Below are 17,851 nucleotides of genomic sequence, written 5' to 3'. Positions count from 1 at the left end.
ACTTATTTTCCACTCTAATTTGGAAAAAAAATCTTTAAAAATCAAACAATGTGATTTTCTGTTTTTTTTTTTTTTTTTTTTTTCACATTCTGTCTCTCATGGTTGACGTTTACCCATGTTGACAATTACAGGCCTCTCTAATCTTTTCAAGTAGGAGAACTTGCACTATTGGTGGTTGACTAAATACTTATTTGCCCCACTGTATAGGAAAGTCAATTATATGCAATGACACTTTTCGGCCACCAGGGTTTGCCCCCGCCCTTAAATTCCGGATAAACTCAACATTCACACAATTTTCCCAGGTTAAATGAACTTGGGGGGGGGGGGGGGGGGCGTAAATGATGGTTGTTGTGACAAAAGATGGATCCAAATACAGCTATGCAGGCAAGGAAAGTATAATTCAAGGATAGGCTACATAAAAAAAAAACAACAACTGTATTTTCCCAATAAAAACTGTATTTTCCCCCCATAAATACAAAGTAGGACGTGCGGGGAGAAACCAAGATATAAAGGTATCACTTGACAATGGTTTGAAACTGACTGATTGAACAGCGAACTTAAATAAAAACAGTGTGTACAAGTCATACTTGGCTAGAGAGCGATGATTAAAAGAGGAGCAAGGCTGATGATAACACGTGAAGACAAAGACAAAAGAACCTGAAAAGTAAGACATGAAAAGGATGGAAATCCAGAAAAAAAAAATGTCAAAAATATTTATGACCATTATTTGGCTTCAAAGTATATGAGTAATGTGGACCAATTAAAGTGTGTTTTTTGTGACTTAGAAATAAATCATACCAAGTAGAATACATCCATGAGTCCATGACACCATAAAGCACATTACATAATGATATAAGAATGACATATTTTGTCATTAAAATGTTCAGTCCCATACAAATCAATTCAGTCATGGCGACAAGCAGTGCGAAATGATTTTTTTTTTTTTTAAACACATAATCCATTTCAGCAACAAAGCATATCCAAGACCTTGTGACTGCTTCTTCAGCATTTTAACAGTATACATACTTTATTTGCCAAAGTCCTGCATGTTATTTTTCAAAGCAAAAGAAGTGGGTAGGAAGCACAGGCTGCCAGTCCACACATGTTCTTTCCTCGCTCGATCAGAAAATATCTGAAGCAATAAAAGGAGTAAAAATATGTCATAAACTCATGACAACATTAAATCATCGACCTAAACTATAAATGTTACCCGTCTGCTCCCCAGGTGGCACCCCAGGAGTTCTTCACGATCCAATATGGTGTCGCCCCTTCGTTGACGCCATATCCCACGGCCAGCACAGCGTGATTGACCGAGTCAGCAGTGTTCTTACATAGAGTGCTTAAAAGAAAACACGCTTAATAAGAATGAATGCCGAATGCATTAATAATTAAGTTTTTACAAGAAAACCGTGTAAAGTCAGCTTACACCCTTAAGCGGCACTATTATCGGCAGCGCTGTAGCAAATGAGGCATGAGAACATTACTTGAATATTTTGCTTCAAAGGAAGCTCATGTGACAAGACTGTGTAATGCTAATTGTTCATACATATCTACGTGAACCAGATTGAAAAGAAATAACAGTTGCGTGGCTTTTTAACTCACTGGCTGCCATTGATGGCGATAGACATCTAATGTGTTTTGACTGGGAGTGGCTGGCAGCGAATGATTCCTGTCAGCCCTCCCAGTCAAAATAGATTGGACGCCTGTCACCGGTAATGGCAGTGAGTGAGTTGATACATTTCTAAGAGCTTCAAATGAAACTAAGCATTAACCATTTTTTGTAAAGTCTGACCTTTTCCTCTTTTTACGCAAAAACAACTGCAACCACAATACTAACTGAATAAATCATTTCCCTTGCTCTCACTAAAATGATTACACAGAGGAACACAATTTTTAAGTTAGGTCTGACAGCTGTTTTTTTTACTAACCTTTGAGTGGAAAATCCAAAATAAAAGTCAGTTTTTCTCCATCACCTCAAGGTTTTTAACAACCAGTTTTCCTAAAACATTTGAAGAATTCTGTTCTTACCAGATATGAGCTTGTTTTATAAACATTTTCAAATATTGATAAATGATCAAATATGAAAGAAACATTGTTTTGGAGGGTTCAACGTGAGGAAAATTGTGTTTGATGCTCCATCATTAGTCAGCCAACCGTGTTCATGGCCGGAAAATTTCACTACCCTAGACAGGAATAGCATACCGCAAGAATGCTATTTTTAGACTGTGACGTCGCCATCGTAACGTGGAAGTGGGACATTATACACACGCCCTTGCATACAAGTTTATATTTTTTATTTTATATTTCTGCTTGTTTTCTCTGATAATCTTTCAAAAATAAACATGCCGATCAAACACTGCTGCTAGGGAACTTGTAGAAACGACTCAAGGCATTACGACATATGAAGGATGTTTTCTTCATACGTTTCCCAAATCCCAAAACTCGGAGGAAAAAATGTGAAGAATGGATCAACTTGCCCGGACGTCCAAAAGATCAGTTTAACGCCAGCAAGGTGAAGCCATTCACATTTCATATGCAGTAAAGATTTTGTTGGGGGGCATGGTCCTTCAGAGGACGAAGAGGTAACCATTTTGATATTTTTCCTTTTTTTTTTAGCGAGACGTTTTGCCGTGCTGCTTGTGTCTGACAATGAATGACCTGAAAAAACATGAAATGGTATCTGACTGCCACTGTTACTTTTTCTGTTGTAATAAAAACAACTTTAGTAAGGGGGGAGTGTAAAAAAATATAGGATTAAGATTTGTTATCAATGAAAAAAATAAAAGTGTTTGTTGGCTGTCACCAAGTAGCATTTGCGATCGCTACACAAAAATAGCAATGTAAATTGCTTCCTAGAACGGTCAAAGACGTAAGACAACCAGAAGATATAATATATAAGAAAGACAGGGCATATGGTGGTAAAGGGTAGATTGTTGAAACAGGAGAACGTCATTGTCAGTGGTGTTAGGAAAAGGTGTGGATCAGGTCAGCTCTTTTTTAGCCCTCGACACTCAAGCCATCTCTTTGACTGAACGTTTCTATGTTCTTCCACATTTTAACCAGTGAATTTGGCACTAGGGACATCAATTTCGGACAGAATTGGTAGGTTTAGCTCAGTAAACATCTCGTTCGTACACTATTTACATGCATCTAGCATGAGGGACAAACGCGAGTGTGTCCCCCCTTAGCAACAGTTGCTAACGTCATGGATATTAATAAGCGGAAGGGACGTGTAGCATGCGGTACGCTATTGTCAGTGCAATGGCAGAGAGCTGGTACAGGTTTGTTCCAATATCGACCATAAAATGTCGCCATTGCGCTTTCAACAGTATCACCAGACATGGTCAAAAATGCAGTTAAAATGGGTAAATATTTTTTAATACTTTTTTACTTGATACTTGCCTGGCATGGAGTGGGCAAATAAAAGCTTTGTTTCCCGCCTGGTTTATAAACCACTGGGAGAAACCCTTTATCATATTTTTTTTTAAATCTGGATGGTAAGCAGTGGAAAACCTTGATGCATTAGAAAAATAAAACACTGACATTTTGGAAATTGCATGTTAATTTTAATTTAAATCAGCTAATAAAAAATTAACTGAACAGAATTAGTGTAGGTATCGGTGTAGGTCATTGATTTTCATTGATTAATGAAGTTCCTCACCTGCTGTAAACCCCATCCTTATAGTGCATGAAGTCGTCCGTCACCTCAAAGCCAAAAGTCACAGGGTTGAGTCGAGCCACGGCGTCCACCATGGCCTGCTCGTCATACTGCAGATCCATATTTCAAAAATAAGTTTCTACTTGCTTTAAAGGGAACCTCAGACTTAAAGATTTATATGCTCTAATAAGCCACAATTGTTCTCTTTTACAAAAATGTTATGAGAAACACATAAAATATTCGATATAAAAATCTATAATATTTAGTACATGTTTTGTCCTACGTAGGGCGCCATGTTTTATGCACGCAAGGGGGTGATGACGTAGTTTGTCACTAACTAAACAAACACTACCGGTCTTCTGCAATTCCTTCTATGCGGCAAGACGTCCAACACATTGGTTAAAAGAGGTGAGTACCGTATTTTTCGGACTATAAGTCGCGGTTTTTTTTCATATTTTGGCTGTGGGTGCGACTTATACTCAGGAGCGACTTATCTGTGGAATTATTAACACATTATGATATAATTTCACATGTTATTTTGGTGTTTTGCAGTGACACTGATGGTTTTGTAAAGTTGTTAGCATGTTCTTATGCTATAGTTATCTGAATAACTCTTATAGCTATGGCCACGTTCGCGTTCTGCCTTTGGCAGTGTATGTTCAATTGTATTATTGACTTTTTTATCTTGAAATGGATGCATTTAGTTTGTGGCGCTTTCACGCCCACGTGAGGGCGCACTCGCACTTGTTTACGTGAAGAAGAGTGCTCACACGCCAGAAGAAGACGGACAGTTACGTAGCTCTGAGTGAGTGAGTGGGCGAATTAGCGAGAGAGAAAAGACAGCTGCGAACCTACTTTCATTGTTTATGCTTTTAAATGATCTCTACAGAGGCAACGCCTGCGTGTATCATCTTTTCTGTTGTTGTTGTGTGTTTTCGACCAGCGATCGGACACTTAGAGCCATTTGTGTGGTTGTTTGAACGATGTGCTAATGATAGCGAACGCATGCTAACCTGTTACTTATTACTGTAATAGTACCTAATTATCATTTATTTACGTTGATGCGAACCTGTTTGCTATCGAGGACCAAATTGATTCAGCAAATTATACGGACGTCCAGCATTGTCTTTTGGGAGTTCGCTGTATAGCCAGGACCGAGCCGTAGCGTAGGACAGTATATTCACATTTCGTTGTTCATGCACTGTACACTGTACATTTATTTAGCATGTTGTTCTCTATTGTATTTTTATATTAAATTGCCTTTCAAGATTTCTGTTCTATGTGTTGGATTTTATCAAGTAAATTTCCCCCAAAAATTCGACTTATACTCCGGTGCGACTTGTATATGTTTTTTTTCTCTTCGTTGGGCATTTTATGGCTGGACCGACTTATACTCAGGTGCGACTTGTAGTCCGAAAAATACGGTACTTACTATATGTGTTTTTATTTAGTCTTTTATTACCTTTTCATTGCCTCAAAATACTTAACTTGTGTTTCCTTCTCATATTTTTATGCATGGTGTTTTCTTTTGGTAGCTTTAAGGCAGATTGTTGATCTGTTGACCACATTGGTCACGTAGCATATTTAAACAACCCTTACTTGATATTACTACTTTTAAGTATTTTCATAAGGCGTCTTTAGAATGTTATGTCAGTATGCATCAAAACAAAACAAGCTGAAAGTGCACGGTAGTACTTTGGGTGTCAAATTCACATCTTGTAGACATTTCGCTAGTGTAGCACATTTTGGCAGAACACCGCTTTTGTCATACTTTCGTCTCGTCTCATCCCGTCTTTTCATCCTGTCTTTCCAGTTCATTTTGCTTTTGCTGCTCGTTTTGTGAAATATCGACAGTGCTGTCACGCTCATTAATGTTCCTCTCAGGTTCAAATTGAAAGGGTTGAACAGATGACATGTTTATGTCGCTAGAGGCATAGGCCCACTCTGGAAGCCCGGTAGCGGAACCAATTGACGTCAACGCCCTGCGACATTAACAACAATGGCGACCTACTAGTTAAACTAATTTTACAACTTGTACAAAAACGAAAACATCAAGAGGGGTTTTAATATCAAATTATTTAAACTGATAATAACGTTGATCTTTTAAGAACTGCAAGTCTTTCTATCCATGGATCCCTTTTAAGTTGTTAGTCAGTGCTAGTTTTAAAACTCACAGTCGTTATGTTGACGACATCATGGACGAAAACGGCGGCTAGCATAGGCTGGAAGTGGCAGGTGTCATCCTGAAGTATACAAGATGAGTTAGCTACTGAAAATGTTCTGTACACTAGATTGCATCGAAATTTTTAAAAAATCATCATCATACATAGCCTTTATAGGGATAGTCTTCTTCCGTCATGAGACCCTTGCTGTACTTGATGTACTCAAAAGCCTGACTGGGAAGCCCACTAAAAAGAGTGGAGTGCCCCGAGGGAGTTGATTAAAATGACATTAAAAGATTAAAGAAATAAGACTTACCCCATGCATCCTTGATTGTTGAAGTCCTGCGCGCAGTCAATTAGCTGCTGCTCTGACTGTAGCAACACACCCAGCAAAAATTACCAGAGTTCAAAATGGTCATTTATCTATGCCTGAAACATAGTATGCTTCACTATTTAGAAATTATGATACATGCATTTGTACTTTGGTTTTATAGTGTTTTAGTGCACACAATGTCAAGTGTCAGAAGTGACACACTCTTAATTCATTCACTGCTATTGACAGTGATAGACATTAAATCAACTTAAATTGGGATGACTTTAAACTATAAATTGACGATAGATATCCAATCCAATTTGACACAAACGGTTGATGCCACCCCTCCCAGTCATAATGGATTGGACTCTATCACCATCAATAGCAGTGAAATCATAGCAATTTTTTTCTCATACAAAGGTTTTACCAGAGATATCAACTTTCCAGTGGCAATGGCATTCACTGACTCCAAACATCCTGTGGCAGAGAAGGTCCAACAACTTCCACAGTGACCCTCAACATAAAAGAAATTAACTTCAAATTAATATCACATCATCAACAAACAAGTAACGATGTTGTGTAAAGATTGTTGTCACTTTGGGACTAGATTTTTTATTCCTCTAAAGCTACTGACTATTGATACAGACAATTCAAGTACCTGGTTCTTCACCGGTGTCACAAAGTTGCCTTTAGTCCTCCAATCCACAGATTTGGGATAAGGCCCACTACTCCTTACATGATTCCCCTTGGTGGCTGAACAATTCTGCAACACCCCATGTTTTCATGTTTTATAACTTCAAAATATTTTAGTCTGAATGATGTGGAGCACACCTGAGGTTTCTGGAGAAGAAAACCCTTTCTGAATTCATCAAATGTCAGGTCTGAGAACTGGTTTAGGCCCACTAGAGTAAAACAAGATGCACAACAATGTGAGAATGTCAAAATTAGTATCACATTATTCAAAGCTGACAGTTGAATTGACTGTACTTGTAAAAGAGTGAGTCCCCTCATTGTGGGCATCGACTCTCTTCTTATTCTCTGTGAAGATGCGGAGGCGATAGAAGTACTCTTCGATGTCGTACACTTTGTTATGCTGCATTAAAAAAAAAGTTTATGTATGTCACTTTGACAGAAAAAGCAACAACCATTTACTTTGCCTGTTATATTATAGCAGCTGTAAACTGTATTATGGAATTTAACGCTGAAATGACTTGTGCGCATTACATGTATACATACGTGTGACATCCACTGTTTGAATTCATACTCCTCTGATGAAACAAGAAAAGAGAATATTAATTAATTGTACTTCATTTAATCGACTATTTTATAGTGGAATGAAAAAGTATCTGAAACTTCTGGAATTTCTCACATTTCTGCATAAAATCACCATCAAATGTGAGATGATATTTGTCAAAATCACACAGATGAAAATACAGTGTTTGATTTAACTAAAACCACCATTTATAGGTTTTTATATTTTAATGAGGATAGCAAGCAAACAATGACAGAAGGGGGGGGGGGTATGTAAGTGAACCCTCTGTCTAAGGAGACTTTAATAGCAATTGAAACTATGTCGATGTCTCGATCCAAGTTTTTGCACCTCCAATCCGATACCGATATTGTTTTACACTTCCCATCCGATACCGACACTTGCCGATACCGATGCCGACCTATCTGAGCATGTGTTAAAGTTTAAAGTTATTTAGCCTCCTTACTTAGTTGTCAGACTCATGTTGAAAAAGGTTTTAGTACTCTTGATAACAACTAGCCAGCTGAATTAGGTGAGTTTGAATAACACACAATGGTTGGTAACAAGAAACTGACCTGTTTATTCAGTGACAAACACAAAACATAAATAACAAACGGAAATGGCATAGTCAGTCAGTAAAACGTGCAAATAATATTGTAAACTGTCTTAAAAAAGCAAAACACACCAAAACCTCATTGGAAAATCCCACAAATCCCCCAAGCTATTTGATGCTTTTAATGTTTCGTGCATTAGTTACAAAAATTGTATAAAAAGCCTCCCAGGTTTAATCCTGGGAGGCTTAATAGACTGAATAAACGACTATTTCGGTATCAAGTTAACATTTTAAAACAGTAAATAAAATACTCAAGTCCCCATTCTGTATCAGCAGCTTTAAACTACATTCAATTCATTTAATTTTGTGAATCAACTGTTAAAGGTGTTAAAATTGCTCCCGTTATTCCATAATTTCCCTTCTGTCTACTTTCGACATGTGAAAGTTTTAAAACTGTTTTAGATTCAAGTCAAGATTTTGCCTATTTAGGAGTATTTTAGATAAAAAATTAATTAGGTTCGCTTGGAAGGTTCACAACAGCCTACTAGGGAAGTCTTCTGCTTTAAGATGGCGGCTGTTTACTAACGCATCTGGTTTTCAATACTTCAATGTTGCTAACGCAGTCGAGTCTGTCGTGTAGGATCTAGTTCTATATACACTGTACATATGATATCTATTATCTCCAGTAAAACGACGTTGGCGTAGTTTGTAGCGGCTGTCAGCAGCAGTCAGGTATTTTTGTGTTTTTTATCCAGTGGCATGAGTTGAGCATTGGCATTACCCGGGTCTATGACAAGCATTATGTTTACTTTACGGGACGCAATGAGAAACTGACCGCATTGCGTCCCGAAGACTGCGCCGTGTATTAGTTCCGCTTTACTTGACATATTTCAATAATCGGAATTTGGATGTTTGTGAATCGTTCTCGAATCTTCCACGGCCGAATCGCTCAAGGATGTAATGACGGCTGGGCATGTTTTACCGTGGTTCTAAGTGTTGGATGGTGCGTCTTTACTCACGAGAGATAATGGCTCGTCATCCAGAATGAATTCTTCGGCAATGACTCTTGTTATTCCCTGGGCTTTGGGACTGTCGAGTGCCAGTTTGTCACGCATAGCAAAAGTTTATGCCAGTGTTAGTCGCATAGGACCTTTCGTTTTGTCTTCGGTTTTCTTAACATACTCCTCATACTCTTTGTGGTGGTATTTCGCTAAATGCTTGATTAGGTTGGTTGTATTAAAACTTACAACTTTACCACTACGCTTGACTTTATTGTGGCACATGTCTCTCGGTAAATTGGGAGACGGTAATGTATATATAGTGTGTTGAAGGTGTGCCGTAAAATGCGGACCGGATTTTAGGGAAACTGAAGCAAAAACTGGAATGGATTATATAAATCAGTGCGCTGGTAAACCGGGACCGGACTTTAAAAAAAACTGGATCGGAAGTCTGGATCAGAATTTTTCCGTGTTGGCCGATCCGATACCGATGCGCATTTTTTTGCCCATATGGGCGTCCGATCCGATCCAAATATCGGATCGGGACATCTTTAATTGAAACCAATTTTTACCAAACAATTTAAGTCAGGTATGTGCCCAATCAATGATGAGTGGTTTAAAGCTGCCCTGCCCACTATAAAACACACACCGGGTAAGAATTGTCTTGATTAGAAGCATTGTCTGATGTGCATCATGGCTCGATCAAGGATTGTTGATTTGTATAAAGCTAGGAAAGGATGCAAAACCATCTCTAAAAGTCTGGATGTTCATCAACAGTCAGAGAATTTTTCTACAAATAGAGAGAGTTTGGCACTGTTGCTTCTCTCACAAGGAGTGGCTGTCTACCAAAGATGATGCCAAGAGTTCAGCGCAGAATACTCAGAGAGGTAAAAAAGAACCCTAGAGAGTCTGCTAAAGACTTACAGATATCACTGGCATAGTCCAATATCTCTGTGCACACATCAATTATATGTAAAACTATGGCAAAGAATGGACTCCATGGAGGAAGCCACTGCTATCTAAAAAAAAAAAAAAAAAAAAAAAAATGTTTGTTGCTCATTTCGCAAAAAGGCACTTGGACACTCCACAGACATTTTGGCAAAATACTTTGTGGACTGATTAAACCAAAGTTTAATTGTTTGGGATGAGCACACAACGTCATGTGTGGAGGAAAAATGGAACAGTTCACCAACATCAACACCTCATCCCCACCGTGAAGCATGGTAGAGGGAGCATCATGATTTGGGGTTGTTTTGGTGCCTCAGGGCCTGGACAACTTGCAATCATTAATGGAAAAATGAATTCAAAAGTTTATTAAGAGATTTTGCAGGAAAACCTGAGGCCGTCTGTCAGACAGTTAAAACTAAAAAGAGGATAAATGCTGCAAGGAGACAACGATCCAAAACAGACGTAAAATCAACTTCACAATGGTTTCAGAAGAACAAAATACACGTTCTGGAGCGGCCAAGTCAAAGTCCAGACATACTGTGGCATGACCTAAAGACAGCGATTCATGCCAGGCATTCCAGGAATCTGACTGACCTACAGCTGTTTTTTTAGAGAAGAATGGGCCAAGATTAGTCCTGATCGATGTGTCAGACTGATCAGCTGCTACAGGAAGCGTCTGGTTGAAGTTATTGTTGCCAAAGGGAGGCACAAAATATTAAATGTGATGATCCACTAACATATTTTTCCCTTGTCTGTCATTGTTTGCATACTATCCTCATTAGAATATGAAAACCTATAAATATTTGGGTGGTTTTAGTTCAAGCAGACACTGTTTTTTCATCTTACCATAATACAGTGGAGCAAATAAGTATTTAGTCAACCGCTAATTCTGCAAGTACTCCCACTTGAGAATATTAGAGAGGCCTGTAATTGTCAACATGGGTAAACCTCAACCATGAGAGACAGAATGTGGAAAAAAAAAACAGAAAATCACATTGTTTGATTTTTAAAGAATTTATTTGCAAATCATGGTGGAAAATAAGTATTCGGTCTATACCAAAAGTTCATCTCAATACTTTGTTCCCAAACACACAGCCAGGGCAACAAAGGAGTGGCCTCGTAAGAAGCATTTCAAGGTCCTGGAGTGGCCTAGCCAGTCTCCAGATCTCAACCTCATAGAAAATCTGTGGAGGGAGTTGAAAGTCCGTGTTGCCCGACAGCCCCAAAACATCACTGTAGAGGAGATCTGCATGGAGGAATGGGCCAAAATACCAGCAACAGTGTGTGAAAAGCTTGTAAAGAGTTACAGAAAACGTTTGGCCTCTGTTATTGCCAACAAAGGGTACATAATAAAGTACTGAGATTAACTTTTGGTATTGACCAAATACTTATTTTCCACAATCATTTGCAAATAAATTATTTAAAAATCAAACAATGGGATTTTCTGTTTTTTTTTTTCCACATTCTGTCTCTCATGGTTGAGGTCTAATCATGTTGACAATTACAGGCCTCTCTAATATTTTCAAGTGGGAGAACTTGCACAATTAGTGGTTGACCAAATACTTATTTGCCCCACTGCACATATTACAAATGTTTAGAAAAAATGTGCATTTTGGAAGTTTTCAATCACTTCATGCAAGAATTAGAATTTTTTTTTTTACCCTATCAGGGCACCCATTTAACTAATTGGCTGCCATTGACGACGCACATCGTCCAATCCATTTTGATTTGGCATTCGTTCGTTCGCCCCTCCCATTCAAAATGGATTGGACATCTAGCACCGTCAATGGCACTGAAACATGAGCATTCACAGCCAGTTCAGTCCTCCCAGTTTAAATAAATTGGACGTCCATCGCCTTCAATGGTATGCAATGAGGTGAATGCTAATGGAGGTGGGGGGGCACCTTTAGTTTTTAATTTGGAGCTGTAACCATTGTGTATTTCTGTATTTATTCATTTTAATTTTATAATTCAATTTTTATTATCGTTGAATTAATCTATAAATATATTTCTTTATAAATAATATTTAAAAAAAAAACCAATAATAATTGCAACATATTAATCTCATGATATTTTCTAATATTTTTTTTATGATCAAAAAATAGGCACTTGACCTATAAAGGGTTCACGCTATTATGTGTAATCAATAAATCATTGAGCTTTAAATGCTTAAAATAGTCACTTGGTTTAGTGTCAACTTTTGGATAGCTGTCCACTGTAGCGACCATAGTCCCTGTAAAGGTTAAATATGTAGCTCTTGTGCCCCCCCTCCCCCTTCTTCTCAGGTTTCAATCACCTTTTCATTGTTCAAATTTAAATATATATATATTTTTTTAAAGTTCTATTCTGTTCTATTCTAGGGATTAGTATCTTCCTGATCCACTTACAAGGAATAAAGTGCATTCCACACAATTTGGCCACCTTGCAATGAAAGGCAGTGAATCCTTGAAATCCTAGTCGATTAACACATTGAAAAATATCTAGTAAAAGATGTAATAATGCAACTTACCTTTGAGTAAATTCAATGGCTGCAAATAAACAAAAGCAAACAGGGTGGTGCTCAATAACGCTACCAGCGTGAGCGCCATACTCTTCCTCACAACAGTGAGATTTATGAAAATCACATGACCAAGGCTTCTTTCCCACCCTTGAACAAACCCTCCCTTTAACACTCCCCTGCAGGGCGAGAAACACAAACCACTTTCTCCCCCTGAGAAAGAAAATATTTATTAACAAGAGGTAATCAGGAAAGAATACATTTTTCTGTTTGCAAAAGAAAAAATCAAATACTGACTCAAGCTGTTGGCACACGATTGGTCGTTGCAGCACTGGGTATTGCAAATATTTCGTGCGCCTCTTGGGAGGGCCACTGTGCTGCTAGATATAGATTTGTAACACGTGAAAAAGTGGAACATGCAAGCCACGTAAGCTTCAGGCGCTCATCTATACAAAGCCTGTAAAAATACATATAGAAATATCCCGATAATAACACAATTTTACTACTAATTTAGAAGTATCATGAGCAGAAGAGTACTGTATTACATAATGCTGTACACAGGGAAAACATGTACATAAGTTTCATTGGCAAAATAGTACAACAAAATACATACATTTGCAGCGTATATACTGTATATAAATAATCTATTTTTAGGATTAAGGCTTGAAAGTATGATACACTGGAAAAAGAGAGATCTCCTCCATGAAACGTTGGGAATTAAACTTGCTACATACATCGCGTTACGTCCAAAGTGGGAAGAAGCGAAAGCCAAACTGTATTAACCGTATTTTTCCACAGGTAAAATGCAGTGTTTCATTTGGCGGCTACATGAAACTACTACTAAAGTTGCCATTTGGTTCAAGCAACTATGAATATGTACCGTATTTCCTCATGCAGTAAATTTAGTGAGCCTGGATTATAATTTAAAAAAGAAAAAAAAAAATACTGCATTTGCTTGTCAATGAAAGGGATTAAGTTAAGTCTTCATTTTTGAAGATTTCCATGTTACAGACCATAGTTGTTAAACCTGCAGCCTGGGGACCAAATCTGGCCCACCACATCATTTTTGTGTGACCCGTAAAGAAAACCATGTGTATCGACTTAATGTTTCTTGCTAAAATCTAATTTTAATAAAATTTCGCTAGTCTTCAATGACTGATCGAGGACAGTAGATATTACCATAATCTTCGGACTATTAGGCGCACCTGACTAGAAGCCGCCACCCACCAAATGTGACATGAAAATAGCATTTATTCATAGATAAGCCGCACTGGACTATAAACCGCAGCTGTCCTCGCTGGGATATTTATTATGGGATATTTACACCAAAAGATATTAATCGATAACACTTTATTTGACAGCGGCACTATAAGATGTCATAAGACCAAATGAACCACCATGAAGCTTTGAATCAATTGGATGCAAAGGTTCATTGCTTCAAAAAGCTTCATTCGACCATCACTGCTCCCTTGGAGGAGACAGTTAACCTCTGTTAACTGTCTAACACTGTTGTCATCCAACATGCTTCCTAGCATGCATTGCATAGCTACATATGTAAATAACAATCAAAATGCATGTTCCGTGCTAATTATTTCTTTAGTTACTGTTCCAGTTGTTTCATTAATTGATAGTTATAATATTTGGTAACACTTTATTTGACATTGGCGCCATAAGACTGTCATAAGACCATCATAATTATGACATGACACTACCATGAGCACTGAGGAATGCTTATGACGGATGTAATTTTGTGTCATCCAGCAATTTGTCTCACTTTTGAATGAATGTAAAAGATCCGAGCTGGACATAAATGGAGTTAGTGACATAATTTGCCGGATGACACGTAATGACATCTGTCATAAGCATTCATTAATGCCCATGATAGTGTAATGCAGTACTTCTCAAATAGTGGGGTGCGCCCCCCTGGGGGGGGCGCAGAGCGATGCCAGAGGGGGCGCATGTGACCTCGGGGAACATGTTTTTTTTTTTTTGCCGTACTGGAATAAAGTGTACTTGCACATCCACTCAGTAGGTGGCAGTGGCGCTCTCATTTTCAGAGTGCGCGCAGTATTTTTGAACTAAGGAAGAGCACTCAGCACACACAGACAACAGATATGAAGAGCAGTGTGCCACCGCCGTTTTCGAAAGCCGTTTTCCGACCGGACTCACTCACGCAGCGACCCACTATCTTGTCCGGTTCTCACGTCGCCGCCCGAGAAGTGCCATTTTCGGCTTGGGATCGTCACGACGACCGTCCTCACCTACGGTTCTATCTCGGCCGCCGTGAATGCGCTTTTTTCGTGCCGTTGCCTTTTAGCTTTGACTTTTAATACAGTGGGTGATGATGAAAGACCACTGTTTACTGTGTCTAAAAATAATTATAGCAGACAGCCAGAAGCCAAATCAATTAAGACGCCACTTAAAGACATTAGACCCCAATCTCATTGTTAAGCCGCTTGATTTTTTCAGTGAAAACGTGCCGAATATTGCCAACAATCGTCCTGCTTTGTCAGTGTTATATCAGTAAGCCAGTGAACATTGTTAGCATGCTCATTGCAAAATAACTCCACACCATTGCAAAGGAGGTAAATACTGTGAGCAGCAAAAATAAAAACTGTCCTGTCCAAGGACACTTTTTTTTTTTCTTCTATTCAGATTTGTTTTTTCGGTCAAATTTTTGGGCACATTGTCCTCATGAGTGAATGTTTCTAATCAATTTTAATTTGTTATTATTTACTGATTTTCTTACATTTTATTTTTCTGTATCAAATGGTCAAAAATGTACCTTGAGTGTATTTTTTAGTTTGGATGTGAATTTTTTTTTTTTTAAATTCAGGCAAATTGATGCACGTCAAGTCTTCTCTGTTACAAACAAAACAATGTTAATAAAGTTATACTTTATTATAAGTTGATCTATGTTACTTTTTTTCTTTATTAGAAAAAAGGACACAATGTTAGGCAGATGCGTATTTATAATAGTAATTTTATAGACAAATGATACTATTTACAGTGGCGGCAGAGAGATTGGGGGGGCGCGAAACATTTACGTCTTCCTTGGGGGGGCGTGACAGAAAATAATTGAGAAGCACTGGTGTAATGTCATAATTATTACAGTCTTATGACGCCGCAGTCAAATAAAGTGTTACCTATTAACCCAAATAAATTAAGAAATAAGCCGCACTGGACAATAAAACACAGAATTCAAAATGAGCAGAAAAAAGTATCGGCTTATAGTCGTAAAATTACGGTACGTATTTTCAGTCCACCCCCAATAAAAATATATTCTGTTTTCCCTTTTTTGCTTATTTTTTTTTGTAAAATTTTTTTTTTTTAATTTAAAAAATATAACATAAATAGATGATTAAATAAAAAGAATGTTTCCCTTTTTAAGGAAAAACGTCAATACAAAAAATTAAATGAAAAGTAAACAAACATGTCAAAGAAAAATAAGATATTTCCCTGTTTTTTTAAATAAATGTATACTGTATATATATGTATATATACAGTGCCTTGCAAAAGTATTCGGCCCCCTTGAACCTTGCAACCTTTCGCCACATTTCAGGCTTCAAACATAAAGATATAAAATTTTATTTTTTTTGTCAAGAATCAACAACTGTCAGGAAATGCGCGGGCAGGCAGGCAGGTTGTTATGGACCCAAATGCAGGGAAAACGAAAAAGGCAGCGAGGCAGGTGGCAGAGAACTCAAAAAGGCTTTAATGATAACTAACAAAAGGCACAAAGTACAAAACAAAGGCTGTGGTGATCAAAAAACTATCAACAAATAACTTAGGTCACTAACAAAGGCTGAATATCAAAAACTTACTGAGACGAACACGAGGGCTAGGACAGGACTTCAACTTTGACGCAGGCACAGACATTGACATAGACAATGACGCAGCAAGGAGTGAACAGAAAATGGGAGCATATATACACAAGCAGACAAGGGATAACGAGACAAGGAACAGCTGGGTAACACAGGTGGATGCAGATTGCCGAATACACTGGGAAAACACACACAGGTGAGAGCAATGGGTAATCACAGGACAAGTCACACAAGGAGAAACCAAACACAAACCTAACAGTACCCCCCCCTCAAGGGACGGATCCCAGACGTCCCGAGGAAACAAAAAGTAAGAAGGTTGCTCGGAGGAGGGAGCAACACCAGCCCGTCACGGCCAGTCAGGCGGGCGTCCAGGACGCCAGACGTGGGCCGATCGCACGGGTCGATCGGGAGGTCGCCCGGGGCGCCAGACATTGGGCGACCGCACAGGCAGATCAGGCGGGCGTCCCCGACGAGGTAGTGCTCGGTTGTCCATACCGCCACGTTTTGGCAGGAAACGGGGAGCAGCATCATCGGGGCGAGGGTCCGGAACAGAGTCGGAGTCGTCGTGCGGACCAGGAACGGAGTCGGAGTCGGAGTCGTCGTGCGGACCAGGAACGGAGTCGGAGTCGTCGTGCGGACCAGGAACGGAGTCGGAGTCGTCGTGCGGACCAGGAACGGAGTCGGAGTCGGAGTCGTCGTGCGGACCAGGAACGGAGTCGGAGTCGGAGTCGTCGTGCGGACCAGGAACGGAGTCGTCGTGCGGACCAGGAACGGAGTCGGAGTCGGAGTCGTCGTGCGGACCAGGAACGGAGTCGGAGTCGGAGTCGTCGTGCGGACCAGGAACGGAGTCGTCGTGCGGACCAGGAACGGAGTCGTCGTCGTCGTCGTCTGCTGGCGGGACAGCAGCGGTGTCGTCTGCTGGCGGGACAGCAGCGGTGTCGTCTGCTGGCGGGACAGCAGCGGTGTCGTCTGCTGGCGGGACAGCAGCGGTGTCGTCTGCTGGCGGGACAGCAGCGGTGTCGTCTGCTGGCGGGACAGCAGCGGTGTCGTCTGCTGGCGGGACAGCAGCGGTGTCGTCTGCTGGCGGGACAGCAGCGGAGTCGTCTGCTGGCGGGACAGCAGCGGAGTCGTCTGCTGGCGGGACAGCAGCGGAGTCGTCTGCTGGCGGGACAGCAGCGGAGTCGTCTGCTGGCGGGACAGCAGCGGAGTCGTCTGCTGGCGGGACAGCAGCGGAGTCGTCTGCTGGCGGGACAGCAGCGGAGTCGTCTGCTGGCGGGACAGCAGCGGAGTCGCAGGAGACTGCTGGCGGGACAGCAGCGGAGTCGCAGGAGACTGCTGGCGGGACAGCAGCGGAGTCGCAGGAGACTGCTGGCGGGACAGCAGCGGAGTCGCAGGAGACTGCTGGCGGGACAGCAGCGGAGTCGCAGGAGACTGCTGGCGGAGCAGCAGCGGAGTCGCAGGAGGCTGCTGGCGGAACAGCAGCGGCGTCGCAGGAGGCTGCTGGCGGAACAGCAGCGGCGTCGCAGGAGGCTGCTGGCGGAACAGCAGCGGCGTCGCAGGAGGCTGCTGGCGGAACAGCAGCGGCGTCGCAGGAGGCTGCTGGCGGAACAGCAGCGGAGTCGCAGGAGACTGCTGGCGGAACAGCAGCG

The 17,851-nt window shown here is 40.4% G+C and overlaps 1 protein-coding gene across 1 annotated transcript; it reads right to left on the bottom strand.

Annotated features, from left to right (window-relative positions):
• Positions 1-448: 448 nt before the first annotated feature.
• Positions 449-12,484, bottom strand: ctsh (cathepsin H). The gene is made up of 12 exons (XM_057833805.1): positions 12,391-12,484; positions 7,370-7,401; positions 7,121-7,226; positions 6,965-7,035; positions 6,792-6,896; positions 6,561-6,647; positions 6,137-6,192; positions 5,985-6,066; positions 5,833-5,901; positions 3,662-3,768; positions 1,211-1,339; positions 449-1,132 (listed from the first exon to the last, which is right to left on the bottom strand). The coding sequence occupies exons 1-12, from the start codon at positions 12,467-12,469 to the stop codon at positions 1,057-1,059; spliced, it is 999 nt and encodes a 332-aa protein (XP_057689788.1). The 5' UTR covers positions 12,470-12,484; the 3' UTR covers positions 449-1,056.
• Positions 12,485-17,851: the final 5,367 nt, after the last annotated feature.

Source organism: Corythoichthys intestinalis, chromosome 1, assembly GCF_030265065.1.
Source record: "Corythoichthys intestinalis isolate RoL2023-P3 chromosome 1, ASM3026506v1, whole genome shotgun sequence".
Lineage (NCBI taxonomy): Eukaryota > Metazoa > Chordata > Actinopteri > Syngnathiformes > Syngnathidae > Corythoichthys > Corythoichthys intestinalis.
Note: the sequence above shows the minus strand (reverse complement) of the source record. Positions and strands in the feature narration are given on the sequence as shown.

What these genes read in the sequence shown, in the direction of transcription:
- ctsh (XM_057833805.1), bottom strand. Translation starts at nt 12,469, where the DNA reads ATGGCGCTCACGCTGGTAGCGTTATTGAGCACCACCCTGTTTGCTTTT. An exon ending in TCAAACAGTGGATGTCACAC is followed by an intron (nt 7,227 to 7,369) that starts GTATGTATACAT and finishes TTTTTAATGCAG; the next exon opens with CATAACAAAGTGTACGACAT. An exon ending in AACAATCAAGGATGCATGGG is followed by an intron (nt 6,067 to 6,136) that starts GTAAGTCTTATT and finishes CACTCTTTTTAG; the next exon opens with TGGGCTTCCCAGTCAGGCTT.